The sequence below is a fragment of the Hipposideros armiger genome, unplaced genomic scaffold (genome assembly GCF_001890085.2).
Source record: "Hipposideros armiger isolate ML-2016 unplaced genomic scaffold, ASM189008v1 scaffold_41, whole genome shotgun sequence".
Taxonomy (NCBI): domain Eukaryota; kingdom Metazoa; phylum Chordata; class Mammalia; order Chiroptera; family Hipposideridae; genus Hipposideros; species Hipposideros armiger.
The window spans coordinates 3,134,547-3,158,546 of NW_017731391.1; the positions used below are offsets into that span (position 1 = coordinate 3,134,547).

General features: G+C 39.8%; 1 protein-coding gene across 1 annotated transcript in view; it reads right to left on the minus strand.

Moving 5' to 3' along the window:
* UST (uronyl 2-sulfotransferase) overlaps positions 1–24,000 on the minus strand; it is a 289,355-nt gene that overhangs the window by 144,102 nt on the left and 121,253 nt on the right. Inside the window, exon 2 of the mRNA XM_019638972.1 lies at positions 19,284–19,327. Coding sequence (XP_019494517.1) covers positions 19,284–19,327 — 44 coding nt within the window. The remainder of the gene's footprint in view (positions 1–19,283; positions 19,328–24,000) is intronic.

Consider the following 24,000-nt stretch of genomic DNA (forward strand, 5'->3'; position numbering starts at 1 on the left):
GAGAGAGAGAGAGAGAGAGAGAGAGAGATATTTATCCCTCAGTATCCATGGAGGATTGGTTCCAGGAGCCCCCATGGACAGTAAAATCCATGGCTGCTCAAGTCCTTTACATAAAAGGGCATGGCATTTGCATAGAACCTACGCACATCCTCCTGTATACTTTGTCATTTCTAGGTTAATTACAATACCTAACACAAGTTAAATGCTATGTAAATAGTTGTGATACTGTGTTGTTTAGGGAATAATGACAAGAAAGAAAAGTCTGTACATGTTCAGTACAGACACAACCATCTTAGGCCTAACTAACTACATAGTACGTCTGCAGCAATGTAACATTTAAAAATATATACATCTATTTCAATCCACAGTTGGTTGAACCCATAAATGCAAAACCCATGGATTGAGAGGGCCTACTCTATCTATCTATCTATCTATCTATCTATCTATCTATCTATCTATCTATCTATCCATCCATCCACTTAAATTGACTAGAAAGTGGAACTAACTCAGATTAATGGAGAGAACAGGAAAGGGGCCCATCTAATGGTTCTAATTCAGTAACTTTCTTTAAGGTCGTGAGCCTGTGGCTGTGTCTGAAAGAATAGGTGGGCTATGGAACAGAGAGATGTCTTAACTTGTCCTTCAGAATGGAACAGAGTTCTAGAGGAAGGAAATGGAAACTAGGTAAAGGGGGGGGGTCCGGGGGTCAAAAAAGCATTCAAGTTCACTTTAGGAGACTTAATCGATTTTGATTGTGAAATTTATGTGTTTCCCCAATGCAATCCAATAAATTCTAGGCTGCATTAACAGGAAACAAACTTCTAAATCATTCAATAGCAGGTTACACCCTTTCCCCCCAAATAAAACAGAAGAGGGGCCTATTGCTTTTTCCTAGTAAGTTTGCTAGTTCTTTCTATAGTTGTATAATTAAGACAATAGTTCTTAAAATAATAGGCACTATTTGTCCTGTGAAAATGGAATTTGCCTATTGAGTAACCTGAACCCATTACATCTGCCATCATTTTTGATGGGGGAAAAGTACTTGAGGAATTTCTACCTGGCAAAAGATTTATCTTCTTGCAGGTACTTTGACCAAAGCAATCACTTAAGAAGGCAGGAGCACAGCCTGGCAATTTTCTAAGTGAAAATAAAGGTGGTCTGCCAGCATACTCCCCTCTGCTAACACACAGTCCAAAGAACAGCTAAATAACATTGCAGGAACAATGCAGAGTCTGAGAGCTTCTGGTCCCTAGGGACGTACGGGCTACCCTGTCAAAACAAAACGAAACAACTAAAACCATCTGTCCAGAGCTCCTTGGGTGCCTGAAACTGAGATATGAGTAAAGCCTTTTCAGAGTGAGATGGAAAATGTCAATCTCTTTAGACTTACATCTATATGGAAGACTATTAAATCATACATTTAAACAGTCAATCATCGATCGTTAGTGCCTTTAGCACGATGATTAGGGAATGAGTTAGTCTTCTATGCCTTATCTGGTGGCTTCCGAGAACTAGGAAGCACCTTTCTCTCTATGCTGATGGTGGAACTTTTGGAACTCTGTTGTGCCAAGGCCAAAAGCAATGGCACGACCCATTTACATACTTTAGGATCCATTACAATCAGAGCTTTTTAAACAGAAAACAAGGTGAATTACATTCCATTAAATTTGAGCGCCTGACAAAATAAATTGAGGAGAAATTTCACTAAAATACACTTACTCTCAAAGAGAACATACAAGATAAATATAAGTTCCAATTAAATAATATTGGAAACAATATATTCATATAACATAACATTTAAAGAAATTTTTTATGAAAAGATTATTGTAAGCATTTAAAATAGAGAAATATAGAGTACACACACAAGAATGTATGAAAATACATCCTTACCATCCTTAATTTTGAGTGAATTATACATTTGAGCTGTACCTCAAACATTCAAGGCTCATAAAACCATAACCTCAACCGTAAAGAATTAGAAGAGTAAGAGTACACTATTGAAAATATTTTTGATAAAGTTGAAGAATGAGACCAATGTGAATTATAAAATAATCTAAGTTCTTAGATATTCCCAAAAGGGTAATTCAGCTATTTCATCAGTAGTCTTTTTGTTACACTCTAAAAATTACCTTCTTCTTTTCATTACATTACAAAACTTTACAAAACCATGTGGTAATTCAAATGAGAAAATTAATCTATCATTCATACTTTTTTGAATTATATATTGTGGCTGAAAATATATTACCTGTATAACTCAATCATTCAATCATTCAAATTACTCACATTCACATATAGTTAAAAGAAATTTAATATTTATAATTAAAATATAAAATTATAAATCTGTGAATTTGTTTTACTTATACTCAAAATATAAAAGACTTGAGCATAAGCAAAACAATTAAATGCAATAAGTAAAGTACTAGCTTTTGTTATTCTGGGTAACAATGGTTGACTTTTTCAAGCATCACGATAAAAAATATACCCTTGACAGTCCAGGATGTTAAAATGAAATGATTCTTCTCTGCAACAGTTCACGAACATATTTATTGTGCTTGAGTATGTAACACTAACCAAGTAGTCCTTTATGTTTCTGATTGGATAAAACAGTAAACTATAAAGGCATCTCAGTACACATATATCACTGATTAAAAATATATTATGTACAGCTATTTAAAATGTTCAATAAAAAGACCCCTTTTGCTAGAAAAAAAAAACTGACTAAAACAAATTGATCTGGCTTGAACCAGTGCCACAAAACATATACAACAAAACTTATTTAAAACATTTACCTAAAAGGCCTTGGCAGGTAATATAAATGGACAGTTGTTAAAATAGTATTTATACATATTAGCAATTCAGATCAGGTTCCAGTAAGATGTAATTCATCAATTAGTGGCATTAGGGAATATAACTCAGTGTGATTTGTACTAGGCCTATGCTAAGCATTTTACATGCGTTCTTTCAATCCATCCTTTCAATAACACTATCAAATAAGAGCTTCCATCGCTATTATACAGATGAGGAAACGGAGGCTAACAGACGTTTGGAAATCCATCTCAAATCACATAGTTAATTAAGAGGCAGAGTCTTAATCTAGAAGCTGAGCTCTCCACCACTTTAGTACAATCATGCTAAAGATATCTATCCTCAGTTAATTTTTTTCCCCCAAGGCAAGATGGGGATGGCATTTAGCTTTGAAGAGGAAGGAAAAAATGGGAGAGGCACGAGAATCAAAATCAGGGAAAGAAGTGAGTCCGGCAAGCAACATCCCCCTTTCCAGGCCACCTCTGATTATCAATGTGCTAGAGCGCCAGGCATAGCTGCAATGCATGCTGGGTATAGCTTATTGACTGACAAGCTTGTCTTGGATTCCTCTGACTGCCAGATGAAAATCATTCCTCTAGGTGCCTATAATTAGTACATATCCATTAAGCCAAAAAAGATGTATGAAACATGTTCCATGCCCTTAAGGAATTACAATATAATTGGGGAGATAAAAATATATACAACATTGCCATAGGAGAGTATTATAACGTCATAAGTAACATTTTTAGTGCTTTATAGTTTTGCACACTATGACCTTTCACAGGAGCTCAAGGCTACCTTCTTCATGGAGTGGAAGCAGTCCTTAAGGTCACGTATTCATCAAGGACCAAATTAAGCCACGGAGGCAAGGAACGGTGCTCTCAAGGGGCAATATTTAAAGGTTTCTAAAGCCATTTTCCGCTTGGCTCCCTCTCTTGGCCTCTTCCTATTGTTGGCCTGTTTCACATTGCTCATTTTTCTCTTAGGTTCCACACAGCTAGTGTGATAAGTAGATGACTCCAAATTTCTCTTATTGGGGGGGGGAGGGGAAGAGCCAAGAGGTCTGGGTGTGGCCACAGGGAAAGGCTTGGGGAGAGTCCAGCTGGTCCTGCTCTGTTCTGGATCTCAGGAAACTAGCTATCATTCCCGTTCTGCATCTTTTCACTGTCAGGGGTGGTGAAAGCTCAAGGCCAAGATGGGAATGTGAGCCTGGAAGAGAACTGTGAGGATGCTATTCTGCCTGCCCTTCACTAGGCTTTAGGCTTCAGGGGCAAAAGAGACCCAGTGAGTTTCACACAGTCAAGCCAGCTCACCAGAGCAGTAGGCCACATTGGGGTTCATTTGTATGGTGTCCCCTCAGAAACCTGGACAGAGAGTGGCAGCTCCCTGAGGGACTTAGAGGTTCGGGAAACAGGCCATCCCCATCTTTACCCATCAGTGACACAGCCAGCACCTTATAGCTCTCAAAGCATGTTTACAAACAGTACCTGATTTTCTCTTCACAAAAAAGCAAACGTGAAGAAAATCAGGGAATCGTTATTAATTTCCATTTTATAAACAAGACAAACAAAACTCAGAAAGAGTAGTTGGCTTTTTCCAGGTCTAAGAAAGAGAGCTGGAGCCAGGGCTATACCCGGATCTCCCAACGCCTGGTTTTGAAGTATTCACACAGTCCAGGCTCCTGCCAGAGCAGCTACAGAAAGCGCAGGACTTGAGCACAGCCCTATGAGATGGATGGTCTGAACAGCAGCAGTCCGGAGAATGGTTTGGAGAGAAGCATCAGTAATTACTGAATTATAGATAGGAGTCAATAATCACGAATTACTATTCTCATTGGGGGAAAAAGAATGTTCATTCTCTATTATACGTAAAATAAAAATAATCTTCCTGGATTCAAGAACATCAACTCTGAAACAATAAGCTGTTCCTCTACAACCTTGTTTTATTTCTAATCCACTGTGGACTTGTCACCCATGAATATGCATAAACTTTTATGAGGACTGATTTATAGTTTTGGCCTGCACTGTCATTTGGTCAAATGAGACCCAGTTGTTTACTATCCACCACAAGAAGCAGAATATCCTTCAATTTGTCCCTGATGTACCTTATTAAGTTTTGGGGGACAATGCATCAGACCAGAAATGTGTTCAAGGCCTTGGTGAACAGTTTTGTGTTCACCTCAATCATACTCCTTCTGATTTTATAGACTTTGGTCATTTTCCCCAATGTCTTTCCTGACAAGAATTGCAATCAATTTAGTCTTTTCTTCTACCTTCTAAGATCATTCTATTTGCTACTTTCTGGATGTTCTCCAGCTCAATTATGCCTCTTTTGAACTTTGTTGACTATAACTGCATATAATCTTTCAAGTGTGAATCAATCATAGCTTGCCCAGGGCACAGCTATGTCCCCTGTGAGAGGATTTCCAGTGTTTTGATAGTCTCTTTGGGCTGCAGTATCATACTGGGTGGAATATCTTAGGTGATAGCTGACAAAGACACTAGGCTTAGCAGATAGATAGTCCTGGGGTTTCGTACTGTCCCCCTCTTCCCTCAGGAAAAAAAAAAGATTAGAGTCTCCTGCATACTCATACATTTTTCTGAGCATTTCTTCTTCTAAGTCACTAGCAAAGATGTGAAGACAAATCAAACATTGATAAAAAGTGCCTGTTTCTACTTATCAACCTATCTGTCCCACATCAATTTTTAAAATGAAAGTGAATTCAATTCAATACCTGTTTCTGAGAGCAAGATCACAAGTCACAAAGGACACATGATTTCCTCAAATAAATGTGTTCTTTCAAAAAATTAAGAATATTTCACTAACATAATAAAAATATCTACCTAAACTCAATGCCAAAATTGAACTTAGTGATAAGACACTTGTATCATTATCGTTAAAACTTCAAACAAACCAAAGCTGTTGTCTATAGCCACCATTCATTTATTTGACAAATATTTATGAGTGCTACTATGTGCCGGGTATAGGTTCTAAATGTGTGTGACACGGTGACAATTAATACACACTTCCCCACCATGGACTTCACATTACTTAAAATCATTCTGGATAATATTATAAAACTTAGAATTATAAAGGAGATAAAAATGAATGCTATTTGTCAAGCATCTGATTCCCTATTAAGAAAAAGAATTGAAAATTACTGAATAAAAGTTCAGTAACATGAGTATATATAATGCATAAAATCAAAGATTTTTAATATTACATTAATTTAAAATATAATGAAAAAGGAATCTATTCAGAATAGCAACCGAAAATAGAAAAAAATCTAGGAATAACTTTTTGTAAGAAATGTAAAGGCCTTTTATGGAACCAAAGAATACTATAGAACATTCAATGAACAATAACAACAATAAAACAAAATCTCTTGGAAATAAAAATATTAGAACAATGAGGAAGAAACTCAACAGAAAGGTAAGAAGACAAAGTTGAAAAACTCTATCAGATGGTAGAGCAAAAAGACAAAGAAAAAAAAATAAGAGGAACAAAAATAAGAAATATAAACACCTAGTTCTAGAGGTTCAACATCCAAGTAAGAGGAGATCAGAGACAGAAAGAGAAAATGCAGAGAAAGAAATCAGTGAAAAAAGTAAGCAAATATTCCAGAACAGGATATCAGTTTCCTGATCAAAAGTCCACTGAGTATCCAAAATATTTTAGTACCTGAAACTGACTCACGGTAGGCACAAAAGTATAAAATTTTAGAACACTAGGAATAAGAAACTTCCATAGAGACAGATTAGATTTTCCTAGTAAGAGTCAAAAATTAATCTTCTCAACAGAAATACTGGAAGCTAAAATCAAGTGGAGAACGACCTTAACATTCTGAGGGGAAATGATTTTGTGGCAGAGACATTTAATGCTCACAGTACCCTCTTGTTCTATTTCCCAGCTCCATTGCAACTGAGCAGGGCCTCTGGCCAATTCTGGTCAGCAGACTGCTTACAAAACTGATATGTGCCCTTTTCAGGATAAAGGAATGAAAGGTCTTTCCACGTCCCTCTAGCTCCTCTCTGCCCTGCCACTGTGACGTGGAAGTCAGAGTTGAGATGGTGAAGCCACAAGATGGTGAAGCCTGGATCCCCAGGGAGCTCTGGAACAAAGCTTCACTAAGACCCACTGGACCCAGAGAAGGTGATATATAAGCAAGACATAAACTGCATTGAGATTTCGCATCACCCTAGCCTGTCCTGATTAATATAGATCCCCAATCTGGAATTTTATATCCCATCAAACTATCAATCAAGGATAGAATAAAGACATTTTCAGAAATGAAATATTTGAGAAAATTTCCATCCCATGCACCATTTCTCAAGGAGCTACTGGAACTGAGGAAGAGAAAGATACTCATGGAAGGCAGAATAATGCTCCTGCCCCCACCAAAGATGTCCAAGTGCTAACCTCCAGAATCTGTAGATATGTTACCTCACATGGCAAGAGAGATATCGAGATGAGGTTATCCTGTCTGACTCCAGTGAACCCCGTATAATCAAAGGGTCCTTACGTGTAGAAGAGGGAGAGAATCAGAGTCAGAGATGTGAAGATGCTACAATGCTGGCTTTGAAGATGGAGAAAGGGGCCATGAGCCAGAGAATTCTCTGGAAGCTAGACAAGGCAAAAAAAAAAAGGGTTCTCTTCTAGAGCTTCCAGAAGGAAGGAGACCTGTCAACTCCTTGATTTTAGTCCAGTGAGACTCATTTCAGACTTCTAAACTACAGAACTGTAAGATAAGAAGTTTGTGTTGTGTTAAGCCACTAGGTTTGTAGTAAGTTGTTACAGAAGCAACAGGAAACTAATACAATATGGTTATGCAGGAAATGAAAGCAAACAGAAGAGAGTGAAGGGAGCTCTGGGGACACATCTGAGCAGGAGCCTGAGTGCAGCAACCAGCCCAGATGGGAGCAGGCAAGAAGGCCCAGGAGACACTACAGCTTTTCTATGCTGATAAAACACCTAATGTGTTTGGAGGCACCGAGAGGACATTTACAGAACTGGGGAAGAGTTTGAGAGTAACTTGAGGATCATAGAAAAGTATGAAAATTAATTTCCAAAGCAAGACAATTATTTACTACAAAGAAAACAAAAAGCTAAATGGGACAGGAAACATTATCAAAACGGCTCAGCTGCAGCTATTATTTACCCCGTGTCAACAATGAAAACATGGAGTACCCATCTGGTGCAAATATACCCAGTTTAGGAGGGTGCGGGATGAGAAGGGTGCTTGTGTGGTGGTGGTGGGCAGGCTGCAATGAAATGACTAAACCCTGTCCTGTGAGGGAAGCCGACACACAATGCCTAAAGGAATGTGAGAAAAATCAAGAAGCAACATAAGCAGGTCATTCGGAGATATGAAAACTAACGCTAAAGACTCAGTGAAAAAAGTTTAAAGTAACTGCTTCTGAAGAGCAGCGAGTAATGGAGAAGGGCGTAGTCAGGGGTCGCATTTTATAATAAGCTAATGAGCCGTTTAGTTCTTTAAACTCTGTGCATTATGGACCTGCATAACTTTGATTAACATAAAAACCACATAAAAGGACTGGCAAAATATCTGTAACAAGTAATATATAAAGCTTTAGTGTTCTTAATATATTATAAAGACTGGCCAGGGTTTTGAAAAACTCTTCATTATAATTGCCTCTGGATGGTGGCAGTACGGGTGATCACTTTTTCCCACTATTCTATAATTTTCTGTACCCAAATCAAAACAAAACAGGAGCATGTATAATATTCAAGACAAAAAACTGATCATACAACCAAAGAAGACATAACACACACACACACACACACACACACACACACACACAAAACACACCAAAAAAACAAAAAAAAAAAACCCAGAAAAAATTGAGTAAGTATATTGGGAGCTGCTAAGATGATTAAATTACTAACAACTTTGAAAATTCTGAGGCAGCTGTTACCCTGCCAAAGAATGGTGGCATGGGTTTTCTTAATTTACTAAAGCAATTTCTTGATTAAATATGCTTTCCAACAACAATGTGCCATTTTAAAATTTCATGCTTCATTTAAAGCTCTCAATTTTTGTTAAAGGCAGCCCAAACCCGAGAACCTGTTAAATCCAAACTGTAACTGGTACTGGTTTGAATGAGGTTTGGAAAACATTGTATCAATGATTACTGGGCCTTGGGCCTTGGGGAGTGGAATGGGGAAGAAGATGCTAAAAGAACAATTACATAAACCACATATTTTGAGACCTGTGGCTTCCGAGAATTGTTTTAAATAATAAAAAAAAAAGAGAGAGAAGTGGAAGATATATTTAATAGCACCAAACATTTGTTGAGGAAGAAACAAATTCATTATGTTCTTCTTGGGACAGAGTGAACACATTACATGCTCATAAAATTGATAAATTTAGATGTACTGTTTCGGAACTTGGACACAAATCTCCACAGAAAGTTGCAATCTCAGGAGGCCTCTAGCTGGGCCAAACACTTCCACATTAATGGTTAAGAGCTGTGATGAGTGCAAAGGAAGAGTGAAGCAAGAATACAGGTGACTTCGGGATAAGAAACAATAACCCTATTATGTAAGACTAATTTGTCTTTTGCAGATTCTTTTACCTTCTAAGCTATTAATTACCCATCTCAAACAAAATGCCAAAGCATAAAGTTCTTTAGAGCACAACGGAGCACAGACCCACTTAGAGTTTTTTAAAAAATAAAATATTCAAGTCATTAATTTTCCTATCATTTGCAATGATCAAAAGAATGAGAGGGTGGAAGACATTTCTTCACGGTCATGCTCATCAGAGTGAAACTGATTCCTAACACCCGGCCTCATTCTGTCCTGTAAATTCTCCCATTCTCTAATCCTAATATACTTATCATGAATCATTAAACACAAACCTATTACCCAGTGCAATTGACTCTTCCATAAAATAAAAAGCAGCTTCCCTTTTGTAGGTTTTTTTTTCTTAAAGACTTTGAATAAAGTCAGGTTTGGACACAGAGAACAATATATGCTTTAGAAACGCTAAATGGCCAGGAAAGCTTTGCTTAGTGTACTGAACTAGCCCAAGGAGTAAACGGAGGGACCACCACGGGGCCTGAAACTTCGTATAAATTTGAAGATGGCATCTGGTAGGCCAGCTGACTTGTAATTAATTTTTTTTTTTTAAATCCAAAGAAAACAGGGTTGGGGGATTGGGAGCAAGACTTACTCTAATTTTTCCCCAAATCAAGTTACCAGAATCTGTAACAGGCTGTATAAAGGAAATACCTATAGTACTAAGGATCCATTGCTGAGTGTTTACATGTGCCTGGCATCACGCTAAGTGCTCTCCACTTATTGCATGTAAGCCTCACGACTCCAAGAGGCAGACATTACGAACCTCTTTTAGAAATCGAAAATTGGAGCTCCAAGAGGTGTTCAGTACTGGGTCTCTGGTAACTAGTGAAATAAACAGGATTCGAACTGAGAGCTGATTTCAGGATCCCTGGCTCCTCATGGAAAATCTGGTGAGCTGCAATAATAACGTGTTTTAAATCTAAGGCATAGGTACATTGGGGTATCGGGTGTATGTTTCATTTATCTCAATAATTTTTTGTGTGTTTGGAATACTTCATAGTTAAAAAAAAATGACTCTAAAGAAACTTCATTGCTTCTACCTTAGACAAAAATAAGAAGATAAACACTTCTTGAGAATGTTAATTTTTCCCACAAACAAAACAAGGTAGTGTGGGTCTAGAGTGTGGGTCTAGAGTGTGGGTCAGATGTTATTTGCAGCAGGATGAAAGGGAGCTGTAAAACCAGGGGGCCCTCTTGTCAGCAGCACGGGCTTCAGAAATTGTGGTCGGAATGGAAACTGCGAGACGAGGCGGGCTCAGCACACAACCCAATTCTGTGCCGGAGATTTATTTGTTTCTTGTAGGTCCTCAGACACAGGAGGAAAACAAGGCGGATGGCCATGTGTATATCCTGAAAAATAGGTTTTGAGGTTTGCGGGGATAGAAGCAAGAAATTAATTTTCCTCTTAAATACTCAGCCCTGTTCTTTCTTCCAAGTAAAACGTGATTCTGACCAAAGGAGACAGTATGTGCTCACAAATCCCCAGCAATCCTGCCCTCAGGGAAAAGGGGAATTTTGGATCCAGAAATCCTTTCGAAGTTGACTGATGTTTGGCCAAGACACCTGAGAGTAATTGTACTCCCAGTAGCTTCCGGAAGTCACTCACCTACTATGATTACTTGATATGTGGGTTTCTCTCTTTAGGCTCCAAGCAGAGAATGTAAACCATGGTTTCTTTACTAGAAAACATTAAAACATCTCCTTTCAGCTAATGTATCTCCAAGTTCAAAAGAGATTTTGAAAGGAGAAAATGCAGTCTTTCTGAACTCAGTGGTAGTGGTGTTAAAAGGCAGGCTGAGGAATCTATAGAAACAGGGACATGTTTTTTAAAGGGCAACAGACTTCTTTACTCTTTTTCTGTGTTGCTCTCACAGCCCCTGGTCCTGTGAAAATAGGAAGTTTCCTTTAAGTATCTTTCTGTTAAATAAATTGTCGCTGAGGCCCTTTACAGAGAAAAATATAACATAATACAATATAATTTTTGTATATTAAAAAACACAATTTGAGCAGTAGAAATGAATTTCAAATAGAGGAAATTGGAGAGAATACTGGGGATAATAAAACAGCTAAAGATACGAAATTATGAAGGAAAAAAAGAATTACAAATAAAAGTGAAGACAGATTATTGGGGAAAACTTTAAGTAGTATTCAATGTTGAGATGAATAAGAAAACATGCTTAAACTGGCTTAATGGTAGACTTCTAAGGATGGTTTCAATGTTTACTAAATCAAACCAGGTAATGTCTAACAGGGCATAACAATCAATGTTATCTTGGTAATCAAAAATACTAAACTCAACCCATTTGAATTACTTGGTAGGTCTGCTATAACCAAGTATCACAAACTGGGCAGTTTAAAACAACAGAAATGTACTTTCTGAGTTCAGGAGGTCAGCAGTCTGAAATTGAGGTGTCAGTAGGGTTATTTTCCTCTTGGGGGCTCACAGAGACAATTTGCTCTATGCCTGTCTCCTAGATCCTAGCGGTTCCCAGCAACGCTTGGTGCTCCTTGGCTTTTGGCAGTAGAACTCTAATCTCTGTCTCTTTGAGCTTTAATTTTGTATTTCTAAAGGAGGTTAGTTAATATTCCCCCTCTTGGAGTTGTGAGACTTAAATCCAATAAATGGAAATCACTTAGCATGATGCCAGGCACATGTAAGCACCCAGCAGTGGGTCCTTAGTACTATAGGCATTTCATTTATACGGCCTGTTACAGATTCTGGTAACTCGATTTGGGAAAATTTAGAGTAAGCCTAGAATCCAATCATCACATTGCATTTTCCCTCTGTTATCTCCGTCTTTGTATCCAAACTTCCCTCTTTTATTAATAATAAAAACATTAGTCATACTGGATATAGGGTCCATCCTATTCCAGTATGATCTCATCTTAACTTTATTACATCTATAAAGAGTCTATTTCCAAATAAGATTGCATTCACCGAGTCTGGTGGTTAGGACTTCCACATATCTTTTGGGGGGCACAATGCAATCCATAATACCATTCAGACGGAATTTGTGACTTGCCACTCCTTTAATACTATTCAATTATGCTGACATGGTCTCCATCTCCTAGGTTATCATTTTTTCTCTCTTTTCTATTAGAGCCAAGCTCCTCAAGGAAGTTCATATCTCCATCGTCTACCCATCACTCCTCAGTCTCCAGTAGTGAAGCCCATCTTCCCCAACCCCTGTCCCAGACTCTTTGACTTAATTAGTTCTTCCTACTCAACCTTCAAGACTCTCAGCTGAAGAGCAGCTCAGACAGAGCCTCCTGTGTTCATCCTTATCATAGTGAACTTCAAAAGTGGTGCCTCCTGACTTCTTAGCAACTACTTAATGTATTATTATAGATCAGGCCTATTTGCCAGTCTGTCCTTCCTACTAGACTCTGAGCTTCTTGAAGGCAGGGACTAGGCCTTCTACAGCCTTCTAGCCCCAGAACCTAGCACAGAGCCTAACACAAATTTGATGCATAGTAAACTCTTGAATGAACAAATAGTTTTCTGTACAGGGTTATTTAGACTAAAGAATATATCAACCACAGAACCATGTGTTCTCATAGTCTTTGATTCTTTGAAACCTTGAGATGCAGCTAGATTATAAAGTATTAGGTGGCAGAGATTATCTTCAACATTTTTGTGTCTTCCTGATCCCTTGCACAAAGTAGGCACTGAAGGGAAATTAGCTTCTACGGGTGAGTGTGTAAGAAGGAGTAACATTTATCGAGCAATTGTTCACTGCCAGACACTGCTAGGTTCTATACATACTATCTGAATTAATAGTACAGCTTAGTCATTTGGAGATGGCTTGCTCAGCATAATATGTTGTAAATCCTCTTATGATGAACCCATTTTAAAATAGAAATTTGAACACTAATACTACTTAGCACATTACCTTATATACAAAATAATACATAAGTATCATCCTTTATAGCAAAATAATACTTTTGTATACCAGTGTAAACATCAGTAATATATCTTAACCGTGTATATAGGATCCACTGGACGCATTTCGGTTTGGGTTTTTGTTTGTTTGTTTGTTTTTGAGCAGTTCTATTTGTATGGATTAATATTTCTTTACTTTATTCTTCTTAGAGATGTTCCAAAGAAAATATCCTTTCTTTAAATGCAGAAAATAAAACTCATTTTACTTTGCAATTACTGTGTAATAGGTTAGGTTGATATAATTGCAATTATATCATTATGATAATTATATATAATAAATATAATATAATGTATTATAATATAATATGATTACTATGTAATAGGGTCCACTTGCCTCTTTAAAAAATTTAAGATCCATTATGGGATATTAATAATTTTATTTTTTCTATATCTTGAAACACTGCTATTTCATCATCCTAGAATAATTACCTACCACTTATGCATTAATAATCCCCAAGTATGCTTTTACAAAGACTAAAGTAACAGAAAAATGGAAGAATAATGGAATGGCTTGGAATTACACTGCTGTTCAATGATGACTGAAAGGGTCTATTCTGTGTTATCCAATACAGAACCCACTAGCTATATATGACTACGGAGAATTTAATATATGGCTAGTGCAGCTGAGAAACAAAATTTTTATTTTTTAATTTTAATTAATTTAAATTTAAATAGCTACACCAGCCTAATGGCTACTATATTCAATAGTGTAGGCCCAGAAGGATGATTCATTAGGGAAATCAATTGTCACTGTGGCATCTCTTTTCATATTTCTTATTGTGTTGCCCAAAGTATTGCGTCATCTTTCCAAAAGATATTGAAAGAAGTCAGGAGGCACCATTTTTGAAGTTCGCTTTTAGCTTCCATTGAGTAGAGTAGAGAATTAAGAATTTTTCATTCCTGCCTCTAATGACAAAGAGAGAAAAACTGATGAAGGGAGAGGTTTCACAGGCATTAGAGGAATTGGAAATGAATGTTTAGAGTTGGACAATAGCACTCAAGACTAATGATGATGACAAAATTGATCATAAGAGTGAAACCTCAGACCATGAGTCTTCAGTTGATGATATCTTAAATTAATTCTCTCAAACTCATGAGTCAGTAATTGAACTATATATTTCTAAGGACAAAAAGAAAACATCACATTCTCATGCAGTTAGTCATCAACAGGAAGGACTTCATCAGATATTTTGCAACAAGAACCGGGACTATCCCATTTTGCGAAATGAATGTGGGACAGTATTCTTTCGCCACTTATGATGATTTTATGCCAAAACTTGCTTTATATATAGTTTGTTAATGGACAAATGCTGAAGGTATGTATGTATACAAAGGTGATTGGAAGAAAAAGATGAGGTAGAAATGAAAATAAATCACTAGATAGTTAAAAACACAAAATTTTAAAGAGTCCATTGGACCCAGATGATAAATGGTGACGATTTTTTTTTCCTGAGGGTTAAAATTTCTTTATTGTAGTAACCAAGGTTCCAGACAACTTATATTAAAGCATAAACTCCAGAAATAAAGTTAAAAAAATATTGTATTTTGACTTAAATTAGTAATTTTGAGATGGTTAAAAGCATGGATTGGAGCTACACAGCCCTGGGCTGGTCTCTCACAGCCAATACTTAGGGCATGACCTTTGGAAGGGTTTCAGCCTCTCTAAGTTCCAATTCCCTCATTTGTAAAATAAGGATTAAAAAATGACTCCTTCTTTTATAGAGCTTTCTAAAGACTAAACTTGCATGCAAAACACTTGGCAGAGTGCTTGGCACATAGGAAACAATAGACGGTTACGGAGAGTGATTTTATTTTCCTTGAGTTGCTTAAACCAACTCTCCTTATCAGAATGGGAACCCGATACATGTGAAATGCTAACTGCATCTTTGGGTACCACCAGAATTGAAATGGTAACTGAATCCGTGGGTACCACCAGACTTGGTCATTGTCAATGCCTGCTGCTCATGTTCTTGGTGAAGTGAACCCAGGGGCAAGACATCAACCTTCAGAGGTGAGGCTGCTCTGAGGGGTCCACAGAACAACAAATGATGCTGCAGAAGTAGCCCTACCTTTGTCCTAGGTAATGAATCTTTCCGGATAACAGCTTAGTCAACTTAACATATGAGTTAATAAGGTTCAGCCTGCTCCAACATAAAGATAGGGAAAATAAAGTGTGGATGTGGGGTGGGTGTGGGGGAGGGGAAACAATGCAAGATTAAAAAAGTAAAGCTTTTCAGGCCAACTTCCATCTTCTCTTGCACCAGGACTCACCCCCCCCCCCCCCGATTTTATTTTCTGACTTTTAGATTGTGCAGGCATTACTTTAGTGAATTCAAATTATATAGAAAAGCATACAAAATAGGGTAAACATCTGAAATCTCACCACCTGGAGAAAACACGATTAGTCTCCCAGGCTTTTGTCTGTACGCACATACACATGTTGTAAGAAGTGCGCTCCCATGATACTTGCTGTTTTATGCCTGTTTCTGTACTCAAGAATATCTTTCTATTTCATTCAGTAGAGGTCTACATGTTCATTTCTAGTAGGGCTCTAATCTTAAACACTACATTCTGTGTACACACAAAGTGCTAGTAAAAAGTCATTGAAGAAAGAAAATATTAACATCTGTTTTTAAATAATGACTTCACTCCAAAACTGAGGTGAGCCATGAGGCTAAAGGGGATCTTAAAAACAAGTGAAAATCAGAGGCGTTGGGTTCTTTCTTATGAAAATACCGGAGAGAATGGAGACCTGGGCCCTCCCTGTATGTGCTGTGTGGCACACACCCCATTCCCCAAATGGCTATTACTCGTGGAATGTGAAACTTGTGGAACTGAACTTTTAATAGAATGGGAACTCGCCTGTAAAACCTCGGTACATTTTCAGGGTTTTAAAATTTTATTTTATCTAGATCACAGCTCTTTCAGTCTTGGCATCAGAAAGTTATTTCTGAGTGCTAAACAAAGATGAAAACTGTGGGTCTGGAGTCAGTCTTGCTTTCCCCTGCCAGGCGAGGGGTTCACTCTGGAGGCCATACATGTGCGAGTCCTTATCCTCGGGGTGCCACCATGGCCCCGGATATGTCAGTAGTCTGTAGGCCTAAATAATCAAGACCTCGCCTCAGGGGACACTCAAGGGACCTTTATCTGGAAGACTGACCTCATCACTTCTGGGATTCATTTCCACCCTACTAGATGTAATAAGCATAGATGAAAAGATGTTAATATGCCAATATTATTTTTACCCATTTTTATATTCTTCTTATTATTTTGGCTACTACTAACATCAAGAGTGTTTTTGCTATCCCACTCCTAGATAATGAAAATACAGCTATAGTGAAAGAATCTGTATTATATAAACGTCTGTCTATTTAAAGAGATTATATTCATAATTTTCAAACTTGGAACAGTTTATAAAACTGGATTTACTCTGAAAGTGGTCTAAAATGATCTGATATGACCTGATCGCTTTTGTGTATCACGGGGGGGCCATAGTTTGGGGTGAGAGAAGAGGGAGGGGGTAAAGACCAGACTGCAGGGGTGGGAGGTTGCGCTCAGAGGGGCACAGGCAGAGAGCCCAACAAACATGGAATCCACGCACCCAGGATACTAGCAAAGAGGCAGGCAGGATGGCCACTCTGACAAGAGCAAGGCCCCCAGACAGACTAAAGGGGTGACCCAGGCCATTCACCAAGGATTGAAGGCAAGTTTATATAAAGTGGGTGTGGGTCCTCTGATCAGGTAAAACCCCATTTATCAAACCTGGAACCCGACATGCCATTGAGGGTCCCACAGACACAGTCACCTAACCCCTCTTCCCTGTAGAGCAGTGTGGGTATGGATGGCTCCTTTGGACCCACTTGGGATAACAGTTAGTGGGGAAGGAACCTAGCAGGCTATCTGCATCATTTTTTTCCCCACCCCCACTTTCTTTTCCTCCTAAGCAGGTTATTGACCAAAGGAAATATTGGGTTGTCAGAAAAGTCATGATGTATTTTTTCTATGGTTTTCGTTGCCAAAATGCATCATGACTTTTCTGACAACCCAATATGTTTTCACTACAAGAAAAGTTATGATAGGAGATATGATATTAATAAATTACCCTTATATAATAAGCCATACCACTCTCTCTAGGCTATTAGCTTTTTATTTTTTATTTTTTTTTATTTACTTATTTTTTAAGATTTTATTGGAGGATTCGGGGAGGGGAACAGCACTTGGGAATCAGGAAAGGGAAACAGATAAGTTGCTATCCTTTTGTTCTTCAGTCTAGTTGTGGAGGACATCGCTTCACTGGCCCATGTTGGTATTGTGATCATTGCGCTCTTCCTGGGTGAGGCAGTCACTCGCGGGGGGCTCACGGCAGTTCAAGAAAGCACACGCCAGCTGCCGGCCAGTCCCACTGCAGCCTACGCCATCGCCGGCGACTCACGGCAGCCCAGCTCCAGGTTGAGCTGTTGTTCACCATCTTAGCTGTAGAGGGCGCAGCGTCACTGGCCCTCATATGTGGGATCCGAACTGGGGCCGTGCTTGCTCAGAGCTGGTGTCCCAAGCCAACCCCTAACCAACGCACCACTCGGCCGGCCCTGCCATTAACTTTTTAGAACAAAACCAAACAACACAGAAAATGTCCAGGGAAATGGTTTTTTCCATATCGTCACCTTTAGAGCCATGGTTCGCAAACATGGTCCCCAGACCAGCATCACCAGCATCACTTGGAATGCAAATTTTCAAGTTCCACCCCAGACCTATCGAATCAGAAACTCAGGAGTCTAAGCCCTGAAATCTGTGTTTTAATAAGCCTCCAGCAAACCCTGGTGCAAGCTAAAGTTTGAGAATACTGGCCTAGTGGAAAGAACCTGGGATGAGAGCCAGGAGACCTAATTCAGATTCCAGCTCTGGATTACATGGTCCAAATCAATGAAATAGTCATGATGTGCGATTATAAAGATGTGAGGATACTGAGATTAGCTAGATGTACTTATCTTCGGGTGGTGTCAAATCCTCTATATTCTTTTCCCCCCAGGGTAAGGACTATTTTGTCATTGTTGTCCTTGTTTTATCTCATACTTGTATTCCCAATGCCTGCAGCATCACAGGCACTCAATACGCAGTGGACCAAGTGGTAGAATCATTCATGACTATGGTAAGTACTGTTGCACCATTCATCAATGATCTCAATGTTATTCCACGCTAGTTAACATTACCGCCATTTATTTAATGCTTATAGCATGCCAGATGCTGAGAGCTTGTCATATATCAGCTCATTCAGTGGGTAGTGGTTTTAATCCCACTTTGCACATTAAAACACTAAAGCTCGAAATATTAAGTAATTTGTCTAATGTCATCCACTGAAAGTGGCAGAGCCAATGATGAACCCAGAAATACCTGATTTCAAAGCTCATGGTCTTAAATGGGATGGAGTTCTTCAAATCCCAAACTCAAAAGTCAACTTTAGGGTAAATTACCAGCCTCTAAGATTAGTGGTTGATTACTCTCTCACTGTGTACTTACAACTGTACTTTGCTGGCATCACCTGTCTTTTTCTCATTTTTTGGTAGATTGACATTGGTTTTCATTGAACTCAAGAAAGTAGATAGTGGTGGGGAACTATATTAATACTCCACCAAACTCTACCTTTAAAAGTCAGGCCAAAACTGCTTATAGGAAAAACAAAAATAGGCACACAGGCCAGGCCAGGCCAGGGCAGCCTTGGGTGGAGTGTCCCGATGAAGGCAGGTCAGGGAGAAGTGGGCAGAGGTGAGCACAGCCCTAAGGCTCCAAGACATAGGGTGAATTAAAGATTAACTTGACATCTGCCACCATTTTCTTGGGAACAATTTAGTGCCAGGAGGGATCTGGCTGGGGTTGCTGGATGCGGTAGGTACTGAGAAAAAGAAAAGGGGTTTTATATCACAAGCGAAAAGCTTACCTTACTAGGAGGTGGTCCATGATCATCCAAGTAAGTGGAATTTCCTAAGGGGAAAAAAAAAGAATAGAAAAGTTAATGAATCAATATTTTAAAACCCCAAACAAATTTAGTGCAGTGATTAAAAATAAGCAGTTTAGATCTATTTCTATTCACACCAAAGAAAAATGGGCAATGAATCGCCAGTCTGGAGGGATTTTGCTGATATTACCATGCTGGGTTAATAGTTTCAGCAGTTACAAATATTCGAATACGTGAGTGTGTATGCACACAGACACACACACACAGAACACACACCATTATTCCTCGCCCCATAACTGTTGAGTTTACTTTAGACCAGTGGTTCTCAAACTCTGGTGTGCATCAGAATTATCTGGAGGGCTTGCTAGATTGCCTGGCCCGCTCCCAGAGCTCCGGCTTTAGCAGCTCTTAGAATCTGCATTTCTAACAAGCTCCCAGGTAATGCTGATGCTGTGGGTCCTGGAACCACACTTTGAAAACCACTGTACCGCCTCTCCACTTTGCATTAATTGTTAATTTCCCCACATCCAACTTGCTTCCGAAGCTCGATTTGTCTTTACCATAATAGCTTATGTGTTTTCAGAGTGCATGGTTATTGTTTCCTGATGACTGAAGACTCAGAGGGGTTAGGGAAGGAGCTAAATATTCTTGAGTTCAGGTACTCTGCTAAGTGCCTTACAGGTATGCATTCATTTAACTCAAATATGAGAAGTGAGCTATAATCATCCACACTTATGGAGGAGAGAACAGAGGCCTGGGGAAATCCAGGAGTGTGTGCATGGTCACACAGCTATTAAACTGCGGAGAGGACAGAAGACTGGTTTTCCCAGGGCGTGCAAGGGCATCTGCTTGTCTGACAAGCCAACCAGGGCGTTGCCATCTCTGGCAACTTGAGCACCACCGACCCGACCACCTGACACTATGTTGATCACATGGAAGAGCCAATGAAGTGGTCAGTATAATCGGAGGCTCTTCTCTAAGGGGGCGGGGGGTGATGCTTGTCAGTCCAGGGGACATCGTCCTCATGACAGGTGAAGATGACCAGATTTTCTAACAGAACAAATTATGAAAAATACAGGAAACACAAGAAGACTTAGAACAGTAGCTGAGGGTAGAAGGTAATGTCCGCGTTGGAGTAGATGAGAGGCGATTTTTCAGGAAAGAGCAAAAGTGACTTAAGAAACTGGAATTAAAAGGGGAAGCAGAGCTTAAATCAGGAACAGTTTCAGTGGGGAAACTTGTCCAAGCATAACAAATAAGTGGATTTGGTTTATAGACATTTTTCCTACTGAGGCATCCTCCACCCCCTTTTCTTGGTAGATTTCTGATTTACCACCCACTTGATGTCAACAAGGACTGTTCCCTCTAACTGGCTAGTTGGACACGGTAAACGGATAATGAGGTCTGATTTTCATGTACATGACACTCAAACATGAACACCTGGCATGCTCGCAATGGTGTTAGTCTCAGGAACCTTTGACACGTGAACATGATTAACAATTTGTTAGATCTTAATGATATTGCTGAACTCCACTTGGCACATACATAAATAGCAAGTGAGATCTACATCTTAAGGGGAGGTAAACAAAAGAAATCAGATAAGCGGCTGCCTAAGTCTAGAGAAATATTCGGAACTACGGCTCCATAATGCAGTAGGTACAGCCCAGAGCATGTCCGCTCATCTTGTGAACACGCCTTCCCCAGGAGGGGTGTGAGAAATCCCAATGCATTCTGGCATGTTCCACAGGTGTCAATCGCAGAGATCAAAGGGTGCTCGAACAATTAAATGTTTCTAAAATACTAAAAATTTCCATAAGAACCAAAGTTCCTAAAAAAAAGTGAAATGCCTGACTGCTACCTCAAATTCCAGACGGGGACACCCACTGATCCTTAGCACCTCTTGGATGTCTATAGACGTCTCACATGTGGTCAGGCCAGACAGAACTCTTTATGTGTTCTGATTCCACCCTCCAAATTGCTGCCTCCCCTGTTGTACTGTTAGGTTACACGACACATTCCTTCTCCTACAGGCTCCAAAGCCCAAGAGTCATCCTTGATTGATCTCTCACCCTTACCCACGGACCAACCCAGTTGCAAGTCCCATTGGCTCAGCCTTCACAATATTACTCAAATCTGACCACTTCTCACCAGCCCCTCTCGGGCATCCAGGAGAGCGCTTGTGTCTCTCTTCATTGATCGCTAATTTTCTCCACTACCCAAACAGCAATCAGAGCGATCTTTTAACCTAATCAAGGCATGTTAGCCCTCTGCTTAAAATCTATTTCTCTAAGAACAGCATAGTCAACTCCCTACCATGATCTATAGCCCTACATGACCCAGGCCCTGCCTCCTACCACACCCACCATCAGCCACAACTGCCTTCTTTCTGCTCCAGAACACACCAACCTCTTGTCAGCCAGGGACCTTTTGAACTAGTTCTTTCCTCTGCCAGAAAAAGCTGTTCCCCACCCACTTCACTCAGGCTCAGCTCAAATGTCCTTCCTTCCTTTCTCTCCCTCCCTCCCTCCTTCTCTTATGAGAGACATCACTTCTTTCAGCACAAAGAAAGGAACAGGGCTGACCAGTGTTGGCACTTGTACCGTGGACCCCATTGTTATCTCCACCAGCAGGTACCTGAGCGCCCATCCACCGTGGTGTTCCTGCAGTTTCTTAGAACACAGAGGCTATAAATGCTTTGTGTTTATGACAGTGGTACAGAGAGGGAAACATAAAGCTACCTGAATTTCTTTAGTTAGAGACAGCAAGTTTTTATTCTCCTAGGGTATAACTGTATTATTATGTGGTATTTGGGTAGAGCTTTTCATCCTAGGATCTAATGCTTTCCTAACGAAAAGTAAACAAATCTCTCAGAATTTCCAAACCTGAAGTTGGTAGCTTTTCGGCTGTGGAGATCAAAGGATGAACACTGTTATCACAAGAGCTTCCCTGAACATCAAAGAAACTTCCTGCTGCTCTGTCTTGTAGAGGATTCTACTGAGGTGTAAAGTTTTGGGGAAGGAAGATCAAACCCAAGCCCTTATGGGCCTTTGAGCTTGGAGCTCATGATATAAATCTGGGCAGAAAAGGCGGAGGAAGGCTGATGGAGGGTCTGGAGCAGGGACAGAGGACGAGTGCTCAGCTGCCATCCACTGTCATCCAGTGGAGACTGCCCTATAAATGTCCATTTCTGATACTCCAGTCTCCATCCCAGGTCCCAGCACACTGCGAGACAGCACCTGCTATTTTGGGAGGCTGAGAGAGGCACGTCATTTCATTTCTTTCCAGTAAGTGGCCCACACCTTTAGAGCTTCGACTCCAACTTCCTTTTAGTGTCTCAAATCCTTCCTTTGGGGATCAAGGATTACAGGATCTTATCAAGCAAGAAATAAAGGAAAGGCATACTCGCCACATGTTTCTACTCCTACCATCAGTCAAACTTTCAGAAAGGCCTGTCTCCAAACTGCCCCAAAATGGCTAGCTCAGGCTGGCATCAAGCTAAACCTCTTACAGAGAAGTCAAGCTTGTCCAGGCTGCTCAGGTAGGTGTAGGAGACAGGTAGCTACTGATTCGAAGCAACACTCCAGCCCTTTGAACTCTCTATGGCTGGTCCATATCCTGATGGTGGTGGTGGTTACACAGCTCTGAACGTGGGCTAAAATGTATAGAGCTAACCACCAAAACCACCACCAACAAAACGCTCATGGTTTAATGGTCTTAACGATGCCCTGACTAGAAGGCAAGTGGTCTCAGACTTTGCAACCTGCTAAATTACAATGCATTCTCACCTACCCATCCAACCCTTCATGATGGAGGCCTCCCAGGGAGGCTGTAAATATAACATAAGAGGTCAGGTGTGAATGTGCAAAGGTGTTAAATCCAAGTACACATGAGTTAGTTTGTGCCCTTACTGGGCATATATGTATTACCAGTGCCTTTGTCAGACTGTATGTTATCAGTGCCCACCTGCGTTAGCCATCATACAAACTATTTGCAGCAAAGAGGTGCTTCAGGAAACTCATGTGAAGTCTGATACTTGGAATGAGGCCAGGATTTGTGACCTGGAATCCGAAGATTCCTGACTGATTACTACATTATACTCGAGTCTCAGATGGCAGAACCAAGGCACTCTAACCATACAAGAACCACCTAAGTCTTCCGTGACAAGAGCAACAAAAGACCAGATGTACGGTATACCTGCATATTCAGGTTGCAGCTTACTTTTATAATAGAGACTATCCCCAAGAGGTGTCATTCCACTCTGAACAAATTGCGTTACCTCCTCAAAGTTTTCCATATACACATCTGTAAAACTGAAATAAGCTCATGGTTTACTGGAAGGAGTACATGAGGGTAATTTCACTCCACAAAAAATACTTAGGGGCATACCTGCCCAGAACGAGTGCCTAGTAGGTTCACTGGGAGTCCTACTGTGAGTAGTAGCAGGAGCAGTACCTCCTGCCTTCCCACTTTCCCACTCAGTAATTTTCAACCCCCACCCCCACACATTCCACTGCCTGCAATGGTTTTAAGGAAGGCTGGATGCTGGGCTTCTCACCTTAGCTATCCTGATTTAATTATCCTGGGACAAGTCATTTGGCTTTTGGTATTCTCTAAAGTTCTTTAGGTAATTCTAATGTCTAGCCGGGGTTGAGAATCACTGAACTACAAAACACAAATTAATGTACTTCATAGTTCAGGC